General features: G+C 37.2%; 3 protein-coding genes across 5 annotated transcripts in view; 2 read left to right on the forward strand and 1 right to left on the reverse strand.

Annotated features, from left to right (window-relative positions):
• LOC120334744 (afadin- and alpha-actinin-binding protein A-like) overlaps positions 1-20,484 on the forward strand; it is a 165,345-nt gene that overhangs the window by 25,357 nt on the left and 119,504 nt on the right. The window contains exons 16-17 of one of the 3 annotated variants that reach the window (XR_013476223.1): positions 2,879-4,591; positions 4,665-5,423. Coding sequence is in view for 1 of the 3 variants with exons in the window: in XM_039402239.2 (XP_039258173.2) it covers positions 2,879-3,287 (409 nt within the window). In the remaining 2 variants the exon portion in view is untranslated. Of the gene's footprint in view, positions 1-2,878; positions 5,424-20,484 lie in introns of those variants that run through there. The other 2 variants (XR_013476229.1, XM_039402239.2) reach the window with 2 other exon arrangements.
• Positions 6,416-10,501, reverse strand: LOC120334803 (uncharacterized). Its single transcript, XM_078113324.1, has 4 exons — positions 10,342-10,501; positions 8,978-9,121; positions 8,456-8,609; positions 6,416-7,533 (listed from the first exon to the last, which is right to left on the reverse strand). Exons 1-4 carry the CDS (start codon positions 10,393-10,395, stop codon positions 7,367-7,369), a joined length of 519 nt encoding a protein of 172 aa, XP_077969450.1. The 5' UTR covers positions 10,396-10,501; the 3' UTR covers positions 6,416-7,366.
• LOC120334758 (zinc finger protein ZPR1-like) lies at positions 17,068-20,480 on the forward strand. The gene has a single exon (XM_039402261.2). The coding sequence runs from the start codon at positions 17,138-17,140 to the stop codon at positions 18,458-18,460; it is 1,323 nt and encodes a 440-aa protein (XP_039258195.2). The 5' UTR covers positions 17,068-17,137; the 3' UTR covers positions 18,461-20,480.

Raw genomic sequence — 20,484 nt, forward strand, 5'->3', positions numbered from 1 at the left:
TACATACCGTATTTACTCGTTTTGTAGCCCGGGCCCATATTTTTTTCAACCAACTCACTAACCGGGCCCTTATTCAAGCACGGGCGCTTGTTATTTTCGATCGTTACAATAATTAATATATTGTTATTTCCAGTTATCAAGTATGATTTAAACGAGAATAACGAAAATTTTGACTTTTTCTACGCACCGCAGGTACAAATATGCAAAAGAAGAAAAGTTTTGCGACGCCCTATCAATATTGAAACGACGCACTTGGGCGTCGCGACACCGGCGCTCAAAATTCAACAGCGTTGTGACAAAAGCGTTTTTATTTCCTATTGTTATCTACCACTGGAAGATCATCTTTTACATCGGGCGGGTATTCAAGCACGGGCCCTTATTTATTTTTATGTTGTGTTCATACGGGCAGCTATTCAAACGGGCCCTTAATCAAGATCGGGCGGTAAAACGAGCATCTACGGTAGTAAGTTTTCATAGCTTGAAACGCTCCTTAGAGCATTAAGACAAAGCACATTGAAGTTTTCGGCTTATTTAGAACAGGAATTTATTACCACACAGTGTAAATCAGTCATATTTAGTGTGCAAAACCTGTAATCATATATGCCAGATACTATGTATATACTAATATAACTTATATATAATCTTTATGGCGCTTAGACTAGCCAATAAATATGTTACTTTGTTTTTAATAATTAGAAAATTATGATGTTGGTTATGCTAGGTAGGCATTGGTGTCTACATGAGCCAAAAACAAAATTTTGCTGGACTCTGGTTTTTAGGCTTTCATTGGTGATAAAAATGTAAGGTTTTTTCAGAAAAATTGTTAAGTATAATATAATAATAGGGCCCGTAATAAAATTTTGATACATAGTGGGTCAAGTATACCAAAATCTGTTTATGAGTGAATCTATCATATTATTCTCACAATATTTTGCTATTATTATCTCAGTGGGGGCTCGTAGTCTCCTTTTTGAGTGCATTTTTTCTGAGGTAAAATTTGTATGTTTATGGGGCAATTTGTCGTACATACATCTCAGTGGTGCTTTCGAAATCTTTAATAATCATATTTTTCACGTTTTTGTTCCTGAGTGGAGATTTTATAATTGCATGATTACCTGCTTGCTATTGTTATCCGTGCTGTGAAGTTTTTTTCGGTTTTTTGATTATTTTTGCCTGATTTTGTGTTCAGTTCTGAGTTTATTTTTAACGTTACTCGCAATAGAGAATGATCTATATAACAAGTCTGTGTTGAGTCTTGCACTTTTCTGGTTTGAGTCTATTTGTACTAACATCATAAACACCTAAGTAGTACACCACTTGACATCTTCATAAACCTGAACTAGAACAGTCTGTTTTGAGTTCAGAATCATTCTGCTTTCAGTCTATTCTCACTAACAATTATTAACACGTAGATGAAGAAACTTAACATCAAACATTATTTTCTAAAACTATAAAACTTACTGGTGACTTTGACACTACTGACAGCTGGCATATTGTGCTAATTATAAGGAAAATACTTGTCATCGCATCCCTGATTACTCTATGCAGGTGTGCAAGTTTGAATCTTGTAGGAGATATGAATGTGCGAGAGAATTACTGGATTTCTCATCGTGATAGTTTCCAGCTTCCTTTACTATCAAGTCCATGATTATGAAATTAATTACTGATTAACTCTAACCGTACCTGATATGGATTGGTAACCGCACAAGGGGCCGTGGTTTTATATTCTATCTTATCTAACACACAACAAAATCGGAACATATCTGCGATATCACACCTTTCAACATGTTATTACCGTTTACAGGCATGCATCATCAGTTTTAAAACGAATCCGACTTAACTAGTGTCTTTTATAGTTTCATATTTATCTCAACTTAAAACATGGTACTCCCATAGTGTGTGTACAAAGTTAGGGTTAGGCCATAATTTTATTCTGATTTTCGGTGCTCCCGAAGTATGCGAACCAAGATGGCGGACATCGGAACGTAACAGGTTAGGGTTAGGCGATAATTTTTTTCCAATTTTCCTTATTTTAGTCCTATTATCAGTTCGAAGACTAGCCAAGAGCTTCCCGTAGTATTTATACCTAAAATTATGGCCTAACCCTAACCTAGTACACATATTACATTCCGAGGTCCGCCATGTTGGTTCGCATACTTCGGGAGCCCCTGATTTTCTCTATTTTAGTTCTATTACGAGTTCGTGGACTGTCTGTGTTAGACAAGTGAATATACCCCTGCCCATAGCTTTCAGTCCCATTATACAACTTGATGTAAAATAGCAAACAAACTTGGTCACGTCCATATTGGTTGACATACTTCTGGAGCGCCCAAAACATACTATCAAATTGAATTCACCTACAAGTGCTTCATGCCCTTGATAATTTACCCAAAGTTTTAGTTGCTGGTCGGCATATTCTTCTGTTATAATGTTTATTTATTATGCAGAAGCCATTACATTTTAGGACAAATAGACATACATATCAACATGAAGTTATTTTCATTGTAACGATTCCCAACTTTATGAACACATTCCTTCCTTGGCGTAATTTTTAGCTCGTCACCCCCCCCACTATGCCCAAAAACTTCATTTACATTTGTTATTTATTCTTTAACGAAACATTTACTTGCGGCACATGTAAATGGTACTCCTTATTTCAAAATATACGATATTGCTAAATAAGTAAAAATTACTAGCAATTCTACCATGCGAAAAAAGTAAAATTTCCTCTGCATAAACTTTTAAAATCCTCCCTGGGAAACCATGGGATAATTACAGAAGTCCTTATGGCTTCAGTAAAGTGGCTTTTACAATAACCGTTAGTTACCTAAAAAAATTTTGGAAACTAGAATTAATTACCTTACCTGTACAATACAAGGTTACCACATCATCATGAGAGAAGAATAACCTCAACATCAAAGACCGAACACCAAAGAAACATTCGTCGATTTCACCATAAAATGAAGAATTCACCACCTAGTGGTTTAAAACCGTCGCCACCAAAGTTCGATAAAGGAGACCCTGCGGATTGCAGTTCAATTCGACGATCATACGACGCCACGTACGATAAAACTGTCCTCACCACGAATGGTAGTATAAACGAAACTCATAAAAGGAGTTCCAGTGCTCCCAAAGACAGTTTTCTTCACTCTTCAAATGATTCTCATGGGAGCACTGGCAATAGTATGCTTTATGATACCGTGCTAAATGCTGAAACTCCAAATCCCCAAATAAGGGAGAAGTTTGTTGTTGTTGAGGACTTGAAAGCTGCCTTGTTCCAAGATTAATTATAACTTCTTACATGTCGTTGATATCAGTGGATGCTACTAAAGGGCCTTGTTCAAAGAGAAAAGTGTGAATGTGGGACATAAAAGTGTGATTAAGGATGTTTAAAAACAAATTTCCTATTTCAAATACATTATTAAGAATATTTTATTGGTCTATTCCAGCGGTTCCCAAGCTTTTTTCAGGACGACCCCAAACACAACTTTCAAACTGTCCAGTGCGACCCCAAGTCGATATATATACATATATATATTTTTCATGGAATTTAGAAGAACTTCTTTCACTGGACTTTTGAGTTTGGTCATGTGGTGGTATTAAGTAAAATAAGCTAAAACCAAACAGTGATGTCACAATAAGCACCTACATTTTCTATAGGATAAGCATAGAGCGATGCCCATGGGCCTGCTTTACAGTAAGCCATGGTTTTATACTGCTAAATTCAACACAGTTTGTCAAGTCTTAGATGATTTGTGTATCCATCCTCCAACATACCTCAGCGACCTCATCGGCCCCATGATCTGTTTGCGACCCTACCTATCACTTCGACACAATTTGGGGTCGCGATCTCTGGTTTGGGAACCCCTATTCCAAGGTGGTGGAACCTGTGGGCCAAGGTCAAATGCGTCCAACAAAAAAAAATTGTGCAGCCCGCGAAGAAGTGCCAATTCTGAATGGTATGCGGCCCGCAAAACGAGTTTTCAATTTAGTCCAATCTGATATGTTACCAGCATGTTATGACGTTACTATACCTAACAGCTCGCTTGTGTGAAGCGGACAATTCATGTCATAAGATCATTAATCAAAGTTTGTTGTCTGCAACTACTAAAAATCCTATGTTAAATGAAAGTGCGGTCGTGGTTTCACCCAGTTATTTGTATCTGTCTCTCTTGTATTAAAGGTTGCACACCCCTATTCAACTCTCCATGTTCTGGTTTTGAATTTTATTTCATGCAGCCACTAACGTGCTTTTCGATTCTTTTTCAATTTCGCATAGAAATGTATTTCCCTACGAGTGAATAGATTCGATCTCTTTGTGGTAATTTGAAAAAATCATCAAATTCAACTGTACTGTAATGTTACTAAATTAGCAGAATTGGATCACTGTTATAATACCTTCAATTATTCTGCCACTTACATGTTCACAGAGTCATGGCATTGTGTTATTTTAATTTGCAAATTAGTGCATTTCAATTCTGTTTTTGAACAGCATTCCGCGGTGAGACAATCTGAAAGTTCATTTTTCATTTCATATATTTACAAATTCATACTTTCAAAGTGGTAATTTATTTGGTCTTCGTTTGTTCTGGTATCACTAAATAACTTCGCAGACTGCACATCCATTTTTATTTGTTTTAGTTTATTGTACTGAAATGATCAAGTGTGTATTGTATTTATGTTCTAAGTGTTCCAGCACTGTATTTATTTTATGTTTATTCTTATTTATTGTACATGTTCTTAAACGTAAGACGTCTGGTTGCTATCTCAAACAGTTTGCCACTTACAGACCTTGTTTTCTTGTACATGAAATAATAAAACTAAACTGTAAAAGCATTCAAGCATGACTGGCAGCAACTGATACAAAATCTTAGCAGCCTCACTGTGATACAATTATTATCAAATTCTGTCCATTTATGGTAAAGTGTTGTTAGCCGACATTTTTTATCACTACCCAATTGGCACAGCCAAATTGTTCGCGCCCCACAAAAGCTAAAATAAAACCTAATAATACAAAAATTGCTTGCATATTCTCGCACTAAAGATCAAATCTTGATGGAGCTGATTTATTTTCGATATTGTTTAGTTGCCATTTTGCATGGCTGATTAATATGTTTTCTTATCTATGTATAAGTATGAAAAATAGTATTTGATACCGGAATTTATCCCAGATTCTAAATGTTACTTATTAGTGTGACTGTGTTTTCGTTTGTGAAAATGTTTTATCCTATGATTTTTTGATGATTAGGAAACTGTTTCTTTTTCTTTAACTGTTACAAAATAATTGGTTTTCAAAATCTGGCATCCTCCTTTGTGTCCCTCTTCAAATTCTGCTTGTCCAACTTTTCAGTATCTTGTGTTTTATTGCTTATGTGTTGAACTTTGTTTTAATGAATCTTTCAAATGAAATAATTTTATTCTGATTCAAATACTCTTCATTTGCCAGGGGGGCCAGGGAGGACGTAGGACTTTACATAGCGATCTCATTGGTAAGGATTGCTGGACTATTAGCCGCTGTGGGGTGGTTCACGTAACCGCTGGTCGGTTACGGCTTCCTCCACCACTAAGTCCATGCTTCCGAAAACAAAGGACTGGCTAACTAATCCCATCGACATGGACTGGAAACCAGACGAGATTCGCGGTTTGCCATATGATTAAGCCATCTAATCAGCTTCCCCCTCCTCAATGATAATTATGTAAATCCTATCCTCATGTAGTCATCAAGTATGGTGCCTAGTGAAAGCTTTTCTCTTTGGACTCAGTTTTGGAAACCTTTCATTAAGCTGTAAAATGCATAAGCCTCCCTCATGAGTATTAAGCACCGCCCCTCGTGGGTTATTGTACTTTCTTGGATTATAACTGGTGTTGACGCGCTCATTGTCTGAAGAATCAAGTCCATATATCCAAAGCAAATAACAGGTCTCATCAACTTCCCTTTTTCCTCGAATAAATATAAAAATCCTCTATTCAAATTTATTGTTCGTCATATATTATATCAAAAATGTATTGATGAAGAGAACAATCCGCTTCCAATTCGGGAACTGCAACATAGTATTTAACACTGAAACCTCTGCTTGAACCTAACTTACCAATCGAGACAAATACTACGGGAGTCCTAGTAATACAAATAGAATAAAGAAAATTGAAATAAAATTATGGCCTAACCCTAAACTGGTACAAATACTACGTTCCGGTTTCCGCCATCTATGGGAGCGCTCTTCAGTTCTTCTTGAAATGGTTTACCTCTTTTTCACCGTATGTGGGTTCATCCTTTCGTCATAGATGTTTTTAGTTCGTCAGGTTGGGACCGTATTATTTCCAAGTCTGTGCATTTTGTGAAGTTGTGGGCTATTTTTTCATAACATAACACCTTTCATTTTGAGAACAACAATTCAGGTCCTATTCATTGCGACACTTTCCAGGAAAATGAATTATTATTTTATTAAAAACAAAGTTTGTTAAATGAAATAGAAATAATAAGAGGTAAACAGCTTTGAACATGCATTATATCAGTCATATTGACTTCTCTCTTCCCCGCAAAGGTAGAGATGTTGTCTCAGTATTGGATGTGTTTTCTTGATTGCCATCCATAACAAACGCATGATCTTCACTGATAGTTGAGGCCCGCAATCAAGTGTGGATGTATAGCGGCAGCGTGATACCGAAACTGCCCATTCATTTTAAGCGCTGCGCATTTGTAGTGAGTGCATTAATGACAAAATGAAGCTAATAATTAAAAAACTGTTCACTAAAATCAAGGCTTTTCCACTTCATGGAGCATTGGGGCGAAAGACCACTTGTTCGAAAGAGTATTTTGTTCTGCAGAAGATAACGCTCTTACTCTAGAGATGAGATCCAACAGTACATAGATATGCCTGATCTGGGTAGGTTACATATGGGCAATAGCATTATCCATGTGTCAGAAATGTCAGTTTTATGTGACTTTTAGAACGAATCATTTCCTACTTCGTCCAATGAATCATCTCTTGATATTTCAATAAGAACAATATTTAATACATGAATTACAAATAATAAAAAGTAAAAAGAACCAATAAATTCATGATATAAAGACTGGTGAAGCCGCATTTGGGGCTCCCCTCTCCTCCAGAGAGATGCCTGAAGCACTGGTACACTCTTTTTAGCGCCATCGTGTGCAAGACACATTCCAAACTTTTTTGAAATCGTTCAAATTTGTTCAGTCGCTGTCTGAAGATAAGCAATAGTTTTTTAATATAAAAAAATATGATAAAGCCACATATAGGCTTTCCTCTCCCCCTGAAAGACACTTGAAGTTGGACACCCTTCTTTGGCGCCATCGTGTGCAAGACGTGTCTCAAATTTTTTTCTCAAGATCGTTCAAATTTATTCAGTCGCTGTCTGAAGATGAGCTTGAACTTGAAGATGATGACTCGGCTTTCTTATTTTTCGCTTTTTCATCTTTTGGTGAGACAGCAATTTTTACTTTTGCATTATCATCATCTGATGAACTGTCAGGGGAGGAATCTTCAGTTCCAGATGAGGATTTGTCTGGATCTGCCAAAAATAGACATGAAAAATAATTTTAACTGAGTCTGTAAAACGTAAAAAAATTTGACTCGGGGGCTAGCTCCGAAATGAAATTTTCTTATTTTGATTACAAATACTCAGGGGTATACAATAAGAAGCCAATTTTTTAAAATTGCAAAGGTAATTCAATGATACCATATATTGTTTTGGCCCTCACAGATGTATTAATGAAGTAAAAATACTTGAATAATTGAACAACAAACCTGGTTAAGATATATTGAGAACTAACTTCATAACAAAATTGAATGTGTGAGGGGACTTTATGTTGGGTATGTTTTGGTTACAAAATTATGACGTCTTTTATCACAATCAAATTTTTGATTCGATTTGTTTTTGGCAATAAAGCTTAGATTCTGAAATTTGGTTCTGGTCGGATACGGCTTTCTCCACCATGAAGTTCATTCATATGGAACAAATAATTATTCAACCAACAGTAACAGGACAGTACTTTTTCGCCGCTGAAAGCAATAGTGAAACCTAGCTCCAAATACTTCTCATCATACTGCCTAATAAAGTCTCCCTTTTGTTTTTTGCTTGTTTCTGTGTGATCCATATCAACATTGCTGCAAGATCGTTTCGGGGCATGATGTAAAGTTGAAGTAGCAGTCTCTTCCTCTGTCTTGTCAACACCACTAACTTGGTGTTCACCGCTAGATTTCTTTTGAATGAACTTTGCTGTTTGTTTGCCTCAATTTTACTATCAAACCTCGCTAAATTATAGGCCTATTGAGTATTGATTACAGAATCCGGCGGTTGAGTACAACTGCTCTAGAATGTTCAAGAATAGTAAATTATTCTACATTGCCCATCCCTAACTCTAGCTACAGGTGCGAAGCCTTGCTCAGAGTGGGAGGGTGTCACCAACTCGTAAAAATTTAAAAAAACTTACCTCCTTCATTCTCTGAATCACTCGATGATGAAGAGCTAGAATCTGAGCTTGATGAGGAGGAATCGCTGCTACTTGAGGAACTCGAAGATGAACTACTACTGCTACTAGTGGATGAAGATCCCGTAGAATTCTTCCTTCTTCGCTTCTGTTTCGTCTAAAAGTGTTGAAAGGGTTAATTCTTAAAGGTATAGACAGCAATGGTAAAGCTTGATAAGGACAAGGTTGTTTCAGAGATTGAGACTTGAAAAACATGAAGACTAAATCTCATTTTTGAAAAGTTCAACGTAAATCTTGTTACCTATGCTGCCTTAGTCATGACTGGGTCGCAGTCAGCAGGTTCGGCTGAGGCCGAAAGACATGGGTTCTAAATGGTCTCGAGGGTCTAAAGAGCGGTTAAATATAAGATACAGAAGAATGCTTTTTTTTATATTTTAAATGGGAGTTATGACGAAACGAAACCATCGCCCCCAAACGAAATGGAACCCTTCGACACCCGTTTCAGAATTGGGTTAAAATGCATACCTTTCTCAATTCTTTCTTTTTATTTTCTTTGATAGATTTATTCAATTCTTTAGTTCTTGACGTTCTTTCAACATATTTTCTTTTGTTTTTACACTCGTATGTCCAATGACCTTTTTGTAGGCATTTTTGACATGTTGCATTGGTCTGAAACAGAGGTGGGCAATTACTTTTCTGAGTGGGTTACAGATAATAGACTTGGTTACTGGACCAAAAGCTCAAAACTCGATATGAAAAACTATGAATGAAAACAGTTTATTTACAAGGCAATAAAATAAATGGAACCGGTTAAAAGGTCTTGCCAAAAGAAGTGGTACCTGTTCATTCACCTGAAATATCAAATTAAATCACATACATATTGTACATATGCAATCACACAGATATAATAAAATTAGAAATGGTAAAAGTGAGATAGGATAGGATTTACTTATTTATCCAGGGGGAGAGGAAAGTCGATAAGACGGCTTATCCATATGGCGAACCACGGCCTCTCGTCCGGTTACCATTCCAAGTCGGGTATGGGATTAGTTTTACTGTATTGTTTGTTTTCGGAAGCATGGACTTGGTGGTGGAGGAAGCCATAACCGACCAGCGGTTACGTGAACCACCCAACGACGGCGAGGAGTCCAGCAATCCTCTCGCACATAACCATCCCTGCATGGGATTCGAACCTGCGAACCCACGCAGAGTAGTTAGATGTGCGGTGGCGAGCGTATTCCTAACGCTTAGCCCGTTGAGCCACACCGCCGCGCCGAGAAATCCAAGATATACCGGTATAACATAGAAATCCAATCCAAAACTAGACAAAGAAAAAAAATTTGGCCACACCATCCCGTCTAAATTTTGGGGAAACACGATAAGAAGTGCTGTACAGTGTACAAAACTACTATGCGTAAAAAAGCCACATGGTCATTTTTTGTGTAGCAAATTTTTGTTCCTTTGAGAAGATTGGTAAAAGGAAACTTTCACAGATTAGAATATTTCAATTTAACTTCTTTTGTTTTTTTGAAGATTTATGTATTCGAGTCGTCACCGATCCTAATAACCAGTATAATTAATCAAAGCTTTCTACATCTTTCCACGACCCACTAAGATTCCTTTTGCTACCCACCAGTGAAACCGCTGCCATAGACTATAAATGTACATTAATGACTTTGCCAAATTGAATACTGAATTCACAAAAAGAAGTGAACAGTAAGGAGATGGAAAAAAAATAATCACATATTTATCCCGGAAAGTTAAAGTTTGGAAGGTTGACTTGAAAGAAAGTACCGTACCGTAAGAAAACAATGCTATTGCATTCCTGACTGCAAAAAAAACAGAGAAAGAGCAAGCTAGCCCATAAACTTATTTTATATCGAACTCACTTTCTCAAGATCTCTTTGCCTCTGTTGTAAAACAGCCATCCATCTTGAAGACATTGTTGTTTTAGTAATTCCAATATCCTGATATATCACAGCTAAACGAACTAAGTCTAATGGATAACGTTGAGTCAACGTTGCTCAATACAATAAAATTTGGTGAAAATAGTGCTCATTGGCACCATCTCGAGGATGTAGATGGATTGATTTTACTGATCATGACATCCGCAGGGTGGCGCACATATCCAAGAATTTTCGCGAATTTGCTGTAAATTTTCCATGTGTTTTGTTGGCAGTCGTCAAAATGTGGACAACACTAAAAGGCTGAAGGAAGAAACGGATGAAGTGGAGGAAAAACGGAAGTTGAAGTGTTCCCAAAGGAGAAAAATTAAAAAACACTAAAAGGCTGAACACTAAAAGGAAGAAGTGGATGAAATTTATTCCCACGAATAATGAGGTGGTTGAAGTCACTAAAAAGCTGAACACTAAAAGGAAGAAGTTGATGAAATTTCTTCCGACGAATAATGAGGTGGTTGAAGTCACTAAAAAGCTGAACACTAAAAGGAAGAAATGGATGAAATTTCTTCCGACGAATAATGAGGTGGTTGAAGTCACTAATAATCTGAACACTAAAAGGAAGGAGTGGATGAAATTTCTTCCGACGAAAAATGAGGTGGTTGAAGTCTCTAAAAAGCTGAACACTAAAAGGAAGAAATAGATGAAATTTCTTTCGACGAATAATGAGGTGGCGGAGGTCACTGAAAAGCTGAACACTAAAAGGAAGAAGTTGATGAAATTTCTTCCGACGGGTGGTGAGGTGGCTGAGGTCACTAAAAAGCTAAACACTATAAGGAAGAAGTACGTTAGGGTTAGATGATATTTTGTCCTATCGATTTTGAGGCGGTTGAAGTCACTAAAATACCGAACATTAGGAGAGTTAAATAGCCAAAACATATCCCGACGGAAGTGAGATTGGATGAAGACCCTGAAAGCGGACTAATGAGTAGGCATGCCCCTTTTAGATTTATGAATTGAATCGATTCAAATCGCAATTTTTTTTCGAATCTGATTTACGCGATTCGAAAAAAAGAGAGCCGTTTAGCGAAGAAAAACAAACACTCCAAATAACACCTATTGCCAGACGGGAATGTAAATGAATTTTTCGTTATTTACTTTTATTGATCTGCCTTCATTCATTTTCATGTTCAGCGCAACACACCCTGATCATCACTCGAGATGCTGACGTGCTGTGTGGGTAATTAATTTCCTTCAATCTGTCAGTTGAGTATTCCACTGAATGACCTAAGTTTCTATCACACGCAAATTAAAATGGATCGTATACCCGAAAGTTCGTTGCAATTTTGTTAAAAATATGCAACAGCATACCTTCTTTGCGACTAAGTTATGGTACGCCTTGACATGAATTGATAAACGATCAGATACCGACTTTTAGAAAACATTTAATTTTGATTGAAATTTAATTTAAACTCCGTTGAAATTGAAATATTGGTACTACTGGAGTACGCGCACCAAGATGTCGCACAACCTGATCCCTAACCTCGTACACCAGTGATTTTCAACCTTTATTGTATCGCGGAACACATTTTTTATTCTAAAATTGTGACGGAACACCAAATGAGATTTTTGGAAATAAACTATATTATGCAATTAACTGACATCGATCATTTCGGAATAAAATAAATTAACGAAATTAATAATAGCTTGTCAACTTCAGCTGGAAAAGACGTTGCACATATTCCGATTCAGAGCTACCGATGAGCTAGGAACAGAAATGGTATTTTAATGTAATATCTGGGCCTGTTTCGATAAGTTTCAATATTTTATTCTGGCTGGAATTTAATTGAGAGAGACAAACACGCAGCTCTTTCTCGATGACTCTCAATTTTTCGTGTTTTTTATACTCTTATTGGCGGCCAAGAAAAGGGTGGGCAAAATCGAATATTTTTTTCGAATCAAATAATTCGAATATTCTTAACAAATACCGAATAGTCCAATACCGAATATTTTTTATACGCAGCAGGGTCCAGAACATCGGAGGTAGATTTGGAAACTAATAGAAACATGGAAAATCGGCAACAAAGCGATTTTTACTGATTAATTTCGTCATAATCGCTGATATTTTGTCCCCCTGAACGTTTTTAAATTCCCGTCATTTGTTCTTTTGCGCAACTATTAATTCCTGTGAGTCGGCGGAGATCGAAGTTTCATATTATTGATATAACTATGAGTTCACATCAGCGACAGATTTTAATGACATTAAGGAGTGATTTCAAAGCCAAATTAATTGTATTCTGATGTTTATCTTTTGCGCCGACTCTGATCTAACTTATCGCCGTTTGCAAATTGAACGTCCCAGTTTTAGATTTAGATAAATCTGTGAAGCTGTGATTGCGTGAATAAAGAATGTTGATTTAAAATCTGAAATAAAGGCAATTCCACGTTGTCGTTTGGCAGCACTCTTGAACGATATTTCACATACACGACCTAATACCAAAAAAATTGTAAACAATTTTGTGCCCAAGTGCTTTTCGTACCTAGTAGAAGGGAAGACGCTAATTATAATTAATCACCTCAAGTCACCATTTATTTTACAACAAATCAATACCCCGACCATTATCATAGCTAATATCGTTACCGAGAAATTCATAATTTTATTTACGGAATTTGCAAATTCAACACTCCACTTGACGATTTTGATGATGCCACGCCCTAATTAATACTGCAAGAAAAGCTTCAAAAGGCAACGAATGTAATCAATTCCGATGATGACTCCATCCATGGTCGAGTATAATGTTCACATTTTTGAAACATTTTTTGGTCAAGGATGAAATGGATCACTAAAAATACATGCCGATCTATTAGAGTCCATTAAAAGAAAGTATGGCCTGTCATTTCTTATCTTGTTATAAGTTTTTATACCGGCTTTTCAAAACTCTGACTCGCCATTTTCAAATCTATGCTATTTATATGGTACTCCCGTGGTATGTGAACCAATTATATAACTCGAATTTTCTGACGACCTAAAATTGCCGTTTTCACCATGTATCGAAAACGTCTTTGTAACTCTTAATTTCCGAAAATTATTTTCTATTCGGGTCATGCATGCGGAGGCTAATAAAATCTTTAAAATCTGTTAACTTTATTTTAGATATCTTATTTGGGGTGACGTTTCTACATTTGCGGACTAGTGTCGGCACGCTTTTTGCAAAATAACAGTGGAACCGAGGGAGAATTCTCGCGTAATCCAAGCGATCGACTTACCGGCGTGAATTCCGTGCCCAAGCAAAGCGGTACAGATTACGTGGTATTGTACATACGAATAGTAAAATAGCATTCGCATATTTTAATATTGTATTCGCTATTCGAATATTTTGCCCAGCCCTAGACCGACCATGCTTAAAAAGCTCATTTCGCAAAGATAGGTAGTGGAAAATGATAGCAAGATTGAAAGCGCTTGTGAACCGAGCTTTGTGAAATTTTATAAATCCATCGGACGGTTAAATACCTGATATCAAAAAATCAATCAAAAATCACTTCTTCCTTTTAGTGTTCAGCTTTTTAGTGACTTCAACCACCTCATTATTCGTCGGAAACAATTTCATCCACCTCTTCCTTTTAGTGTTCAGCTTTTTAGTGGCGTCAACCACCTCATTATTCGTCGGAAGAAATTTCATCCACTTCTTCCTTTTAGTGTTCAGCTTTTTAGTGACTTCAACCACCTCATTATTCGTCGGAAGAAATTTCATCCACTTCTTCCTTTTAGTGTTCAGCTTTTAAGTGACTTCAACCACCTCATTATTCGTCGGAAGAAATTTCATCCACTTCTTCCTTTTAGTGTTCAGCTTTTTAGTGACTTCAACCACCTCGTTATTCGTCGGAAACAATTTCATCCACCTCTTCCTTTTAGTGTTCAGCTTTTTAGTGGCGTCAACCACCTCATTATTCGTCGGAAGAAATTTCATCCACTTCTTCCTTTTAGTGTTCAGCTTTTTAGTGACTTTCAACCACCTCATTATTCGTCGGAAAAAATTCCATCAGCTTTTTAGTGACTTCAACCACTTCATTATTCGTCGGAAAAAATTTCATCCACCTCTTCCTTTTAGTGTTCAGCTTTTTAGTGACTCCAGCCACCTAACTACCCGTCGGAAAAAATTTCATCCACTTCTTACTTTTAGTGTTCAGCCTTTTAGTGTTTTTTTAATTTTTCACCTTTGGGAACACTTCAACTTCCGTTTTCCCTCCACTTCATCCGTTTCTTCCTTCAGCCTTTTAGTGTTGTCCTCAAAATGTATGATTTCACACATTTCAGCGTTTTCAGGTTTGGTAGTATTAGTGAAATCGTGAAACTTGGAATTATTGGAACTCCCTGGATTATATGGAATATTATATCTGATAGAATTATCTTGATATTACTGATATATATGTTTGTTCACTTGTGGTACACAATATGTCTTTATTTATATTTAATTTACCGGTGGTACCGGTATGGCGGTATCTATTATTTACTTCTTGAATAATTAACATTGTGGATCCATTTAAAAAAAAAAAACTTGATCAGGTAAATTTCGTTTAGTTTGGACGTTTATTTCCTATGCTGACAAGTACCGTAAAGTGCTACCCTTGCATGACTGCAGTTGACAGCTTTTTATAGGACAGTCTGAAGCCCCGGGCGGTACCTTTTTTCAAGATTAAGTTTTGTTTTGTTATTGATCTTACGACATTATTATTGGTCTTTGCAGAAATGGTGAGATAAACGCATAAACTTATGAAAAAAAACTGCTATTCAAATTTATTGTCACACCGATCTGCCGACTTGAACGAATTCAGTGAGAAACAAATTTTTTAACACGGGATATTTTGCTAGCTAGTTTTGCTGATATGATAGTAGCACTCAGGCTGGTATAGGCTTTGCGACGCAAAAAAGAATTTGGACTGCTCACGCATAGACTAGTACAGTGGTTCCCAAACTTTTTAGAGTTGGGACCCACTATTTTTTACCACAGCTTATGGCGACCCATTTAACTTTAATAAATTAATTAAACATCAATGGAAGAAACAAATTTATTTTTTCAAATTGAATTTTTAGTGAAGCTAGTGAGAAAGATGAGCTTATTTCTTGCTATTTTCCATAATAGACTTGACATTTATTTCAATTTCAGATAGTTTTAGACGTAAAAAATTAAAAAGTTGTCGTTTATTTCGAAATTTGCTTTGCCACCGATCCTAATAACTAGTATAATTGATCAAAGCTTTCTACATCTTTTCACGACCCACTGAGATTCCTCTTGCGACCCACCAGTCGGTCGCAACCCATAGTTTGGGAACCGCTGGACTAGTAGACTACCAGGTTAACTAAACTAAAAACTCATTTTGCGGGCGCACTATTCAAAATTGACACTTCTCCGCTGGCTGCACAATTTTTCTTGGGGGCTGAAGTTTGCACACCCCTGTTTTAATGCATGAGAATTGTCTGTAGACTAATTTTTTCTACTCTAAGTTCAAAAACAAATGTTGTGAGCTTAGTCATTTAAATGAAAATTAATAGGGCAGGATATACGGGTCTCGTGTAGTTTCGTACCTAACGTACTTCTAATGGGTGTAGCATAACAATTTTTTTGACATGTCAATCCTAACCCCCACCTGACTACGTCATCCCAAAAAATTACGTCACTGCGACCTCACAATCACGTCACAGAGTTGCCGAAGTATAACTACGATTACCCGAGAAGGCATCTGCGCCGACGATAAAGAACTCGCTAACGACAGCGATCTCTCTCTTATCGGGATCGTTGAGACGAGAAATAGCTGTTCGATTTTGGGTTCTCGTCTGACCGTCTTGGATGACAGTTCGTATAGTTTGAAGGGCTCCATTATGTCACGGTGACGTCGTAGTGACGTAATTTTTGGATGCCACGGTCAGGCGGGGGTTAGGATTAACCTATGCATGTGATGCTACGCCCACTAGAAGTAATTTAGGTACGAAACTACACTAAACCCGGATTTACATGTTTTATTAAGAGAGATAAGATCGCTTAATCATATGGCGGCCTTTCGTCCGGTGACCAGCACCAGCTGATGTCCTACACAAGGTAATGAGAGATGCGAGGGTGAGAGTATTCGTAGCGCGATGCACCACACCACCGAACTTACCAAAGCCGATGATTGAGACATACGGTAACTCAGCGATCGTTTTGCTTGCGTGAGCTGCAACGTGGCATGACTCAAGAGTTTAGGGTTTCTCACTCCTCACCATACAGTACAGCACACTATCTCCAAATTCCAAGAATTTCCTTCCATTTGGCTAAATAAAACAAACACTCCATGTGTCTCACAAACGAGGGGCGTCTGGGATCGCGTCAGATGCTTCATATCGCGCCATGCTTGTCTCAATAATAATCTAAATTAATCGCGACCGTCACATGATCAAAATTGCCGTCGAATGCTACGGTAAAATTTTTTTTTCCTTCTGTAAATCGGATTATTTTTTCCCAAGGAATTCAATGATGACGTTACTAGATTGTGCTTTTTTGTAGTATTTTGCGCAACTTCATTTTACTGTATTATTTTCGATATTGAGGGAGGACAATGCCTAGACGTCTCCCAAAGGAGGGGTGTCTGATCATCTGTAAAATGGGTTTCTCTGAAGCAGGACAATGTCACCCGATTTGTATAGTGTGCTATACTGCCATAGCATAACATTCATTTTTTCATATTTTCAAAGGACTAGATTGATAAGATTTTTTTAAACTTTATTTATTCAATAATCTTGCATCAAAAAAATATGGCTTCCGAGCCCAAAAAGACCAAGACAAATAAACCCTTATTTCAGTCTGACCATGACGAATTGGAAACAACAGAAATCCAGAGTTTGTGTATGTATTGTCACCAGCAAGGAACAACGCGCTTACTACTCACAAAAATTCCGTTCTTTAAGGATCTAGTCGTTAGTTCGTTTTCGTGCGATCATTGTGGTCATTCAGATACTGACTTACAATCGGCGGATCCTATTCAAGAATTTGGGGTAAAAATGTCATTCAACGTTGACCCTCAGCGTGACCTCAATCGGCGAGTCGTAAAAACGGAGTCCACTACGATAAAAATCCCGGAAATTGATTTCGAAATACCTCCCGAGTCGCAAAAAGGTATTTTAACGACAATCGAAGGAGTGATGGATCGTGCTGTACGTGGGTTAGAACAAGAACAACCAGTTAGGCGCATCATGGATCCCGCAACTGCTGAAAAAATTGATGCTTTTGTTAAAAAATTAAAAGAACTTCAAACACGAGAAAAACCATTTAAGATGATTCTTGAAGATCCAGCAGGAAATTGTCACATTGAAAATTACAACGCACCAAATCCAGACCCGCAGATGATAATTTCACATTTTGAGCGTACGAAACAACAAAACGAAGCTCTTGGGATCTCTGCTGCCCCCGCTGATGGAAATAACGGATCTGAAGAGACGGATAACCCTGCACCAGGAGAGGTTATGCAATTTAAAACAAATTGTCCGAATTGCAACGCACCAGTGGATACAAATATGAAAATGGTAGACATCCCCCACTTCAAAGAAATTATCCTAATGGCGACATCGTGTGACACATGTGGAGAGCGTACAAATGAAGTCAAATCTGGCACAGGATTTGAAGAAAAAGGGAAAAAGATAACTTTGAACGTTACTGATGCATCAGATATGAATCGTGATTTACTCAAATCTGAAACATGCTCTGTGCGCATTCCAGAAATTGATATGGAAATTGGGGGTCACGCGATCGCAGGAAAATTCACGACTTTGGAAGGCTTACTGGACGATATCAGGGACCTCGTTGTTAAGAAAAACCCTTTTACAGCGGGAGATAGTGTGGATGCCGACATGAGAAAAAATATCACAACATTCGGAGAAAAATTAGAGAGTCTAAAAAACGGGAAATCGAATTTTACATTCATAATGGATGACCCAGCAGGTAACTCGTATCTACAGAATGTTTACGCCCCAGAAGATGACCCAGAAATGAAAATCGAACTTTATGAACGAACGTACGATCAAAATGAGGAACTCGGACTGAATGACATGAAAACTGAAAACTATGAACAAGAAGGATAAAACTTTGATGAACGGCCAACAGGGGGCGTGACCAGGAATTCTCGGGGGGGGAGATTTTTAAATTTTGAATTACCAAGTTTGACTGTAACAGCAGGGTGGTCCAAGGTTGTGGGCTACGCGGGCCACAAAATTATTTTGGCATTGGTCGCGGCCCGCGGGCCACAATACGATCAAGAATAGATAAACAGTGCAATACAAAACAAGCACTTCTATTATGTAAACAAATAGTTATCAAGCATTTCTAACCTAGACTAATGGAATCCGCATCGGATGTTTAGTTTTCTATCATGCCTATATTGTTAGGATATATTCCCGACCAAAACGATAGAAATCCAGGTAACAATTCAGACTGCCCATCACATCTTCAACTTTGCTAGTTGCTTCAGCTAGCCATCATACTAGTCAATTCAGTCACAGTGGTGATATAAGAACAATACGTCAAACGATTTTTCTGATTTATTTTATGAGAAGCAATTTAAAATACGTTATTTTGATTACTCTCCGAATGCGGCGAGGGCCACAGATAATGGAGCGTCGGGCCACATGTGGCCCGCTGGCCTAGATTTAGACCACCCTGAGCTAGTGGGTTCAGGTTTTTAAGAGTCTTAGAGATCTAAAAGCGTTTCAAGCAGTGATGGGATTCAAATTTTTTGTCAGCCGGTTCCCTCACAAAAGTCATATTTTTCAGTCGGTTCTGTTACAAACAGAACATTGACAGTAACCAGTAATGCTAACCGGTTCGCTGATCTCATAAAATTCCGTGAGACGGTTCTATAGAACCGGTGCGAACCGGCTGAATCCAACCACTGGTTTTAAGCTACGAAAATTGCTATGTATGATGCGCAAACTGCTTTTCACTTTTTTTTCACATTTCAAAAGAGGGGGGGGGGGCCTAACCCTGAATCCCCACGCCCTCAGATCAGCCACTGATAGTTAACAATATCTATAAAGGAGCAAAATATATTTGGGATATTTATCTTCATTATACTTAAGAAGTTCTCAAACTTTTCAAATTCACATACATTCAATATTTTTAAAACATGCAAAAGCCTTGTAGGTCACAAAAAATTGGGAAGGCTTTTTGCCTTCCTTGACATGACAAAAGTAGTTCCATTATATATGCTAATTTATTTGAATACGTTTGAAACATTCATGCATGACTAAGTGTGCTGTGCAACTTGAGAAAATTTTGCTTTTGTCATAAAATATTAATTTATTTCCTAAAAGTTACTTTTGTGCCTTTATGTTACGTTTTTGGTTTAAAACTGTGGTTCCCAACCTTTTATAGTTCATGTCCCCTTGTTTATCATTACATTGGTATTTCTGTATTTATATTGTTATTTTCATTGGTGGATTTCAAATCCCATTATAATCAAACAATTCATGCTCAACAAAGAGAAAACACTCTTTGAAATGACCTTATCAAAGAAATGAAACTAGGAAGAATGTTTCTTGTGAAGGGAAAAAGTGAAATCTGTTTTGCGCCTAGCGTTACCCCCCTAAAACTGCGCTGTGGCCCTCGTTAGGAATTGCTGGTTTAGAACTTGTCACAAAATGTTAAATTAAATCTATTCAAATACTGTCGAGTCGTGAAGCACGATTCTCAAATATCAGACATCCAGTCACATAATCTTTTATACAGTGTGTCCAATATATTTTTGCCTGATTTCATAGTAATAACAATTGTAAGTTTAATAAATTTTATTGTATGATAATTGATAAATAAGAACTACAAGCACATTAAGAACTATTAATAAACAAAGACAAAGAAATTTTTGATTGCTATTACTATCAAATCAGGCGAAATTTTTTGAACACCCTTGTATTCCCAAAAGAACAGTTGTGTTTCACACACATTCAATTTTAGATATTTTGAGACCTTTTTTGATGTAATTTATTGTTAAATAAAATCAAATTTCAATGTGTCATAATTTGCTTTTCCGAACTGTACTGTACATTTTCCGTATGTGAGCAATCGAAGAATTAATCTATTTAATGACATTGTATTGTTTGCCTGTAGTGAA

This window comes from Styela clava, chromosome 1 (genome assembly GCF_964204865.1).
Source record: "Styela clava chromosome 1, kaStyClav1.hap1.2, whole genome shotgun sequence".
In the NCBI taxonomy this organism is placed as follows: Eukaryota; Metazoa; Chordata; class Ascidiacea; order Stolidobranchia; family Styelidae; genus Styela; species Styela clava.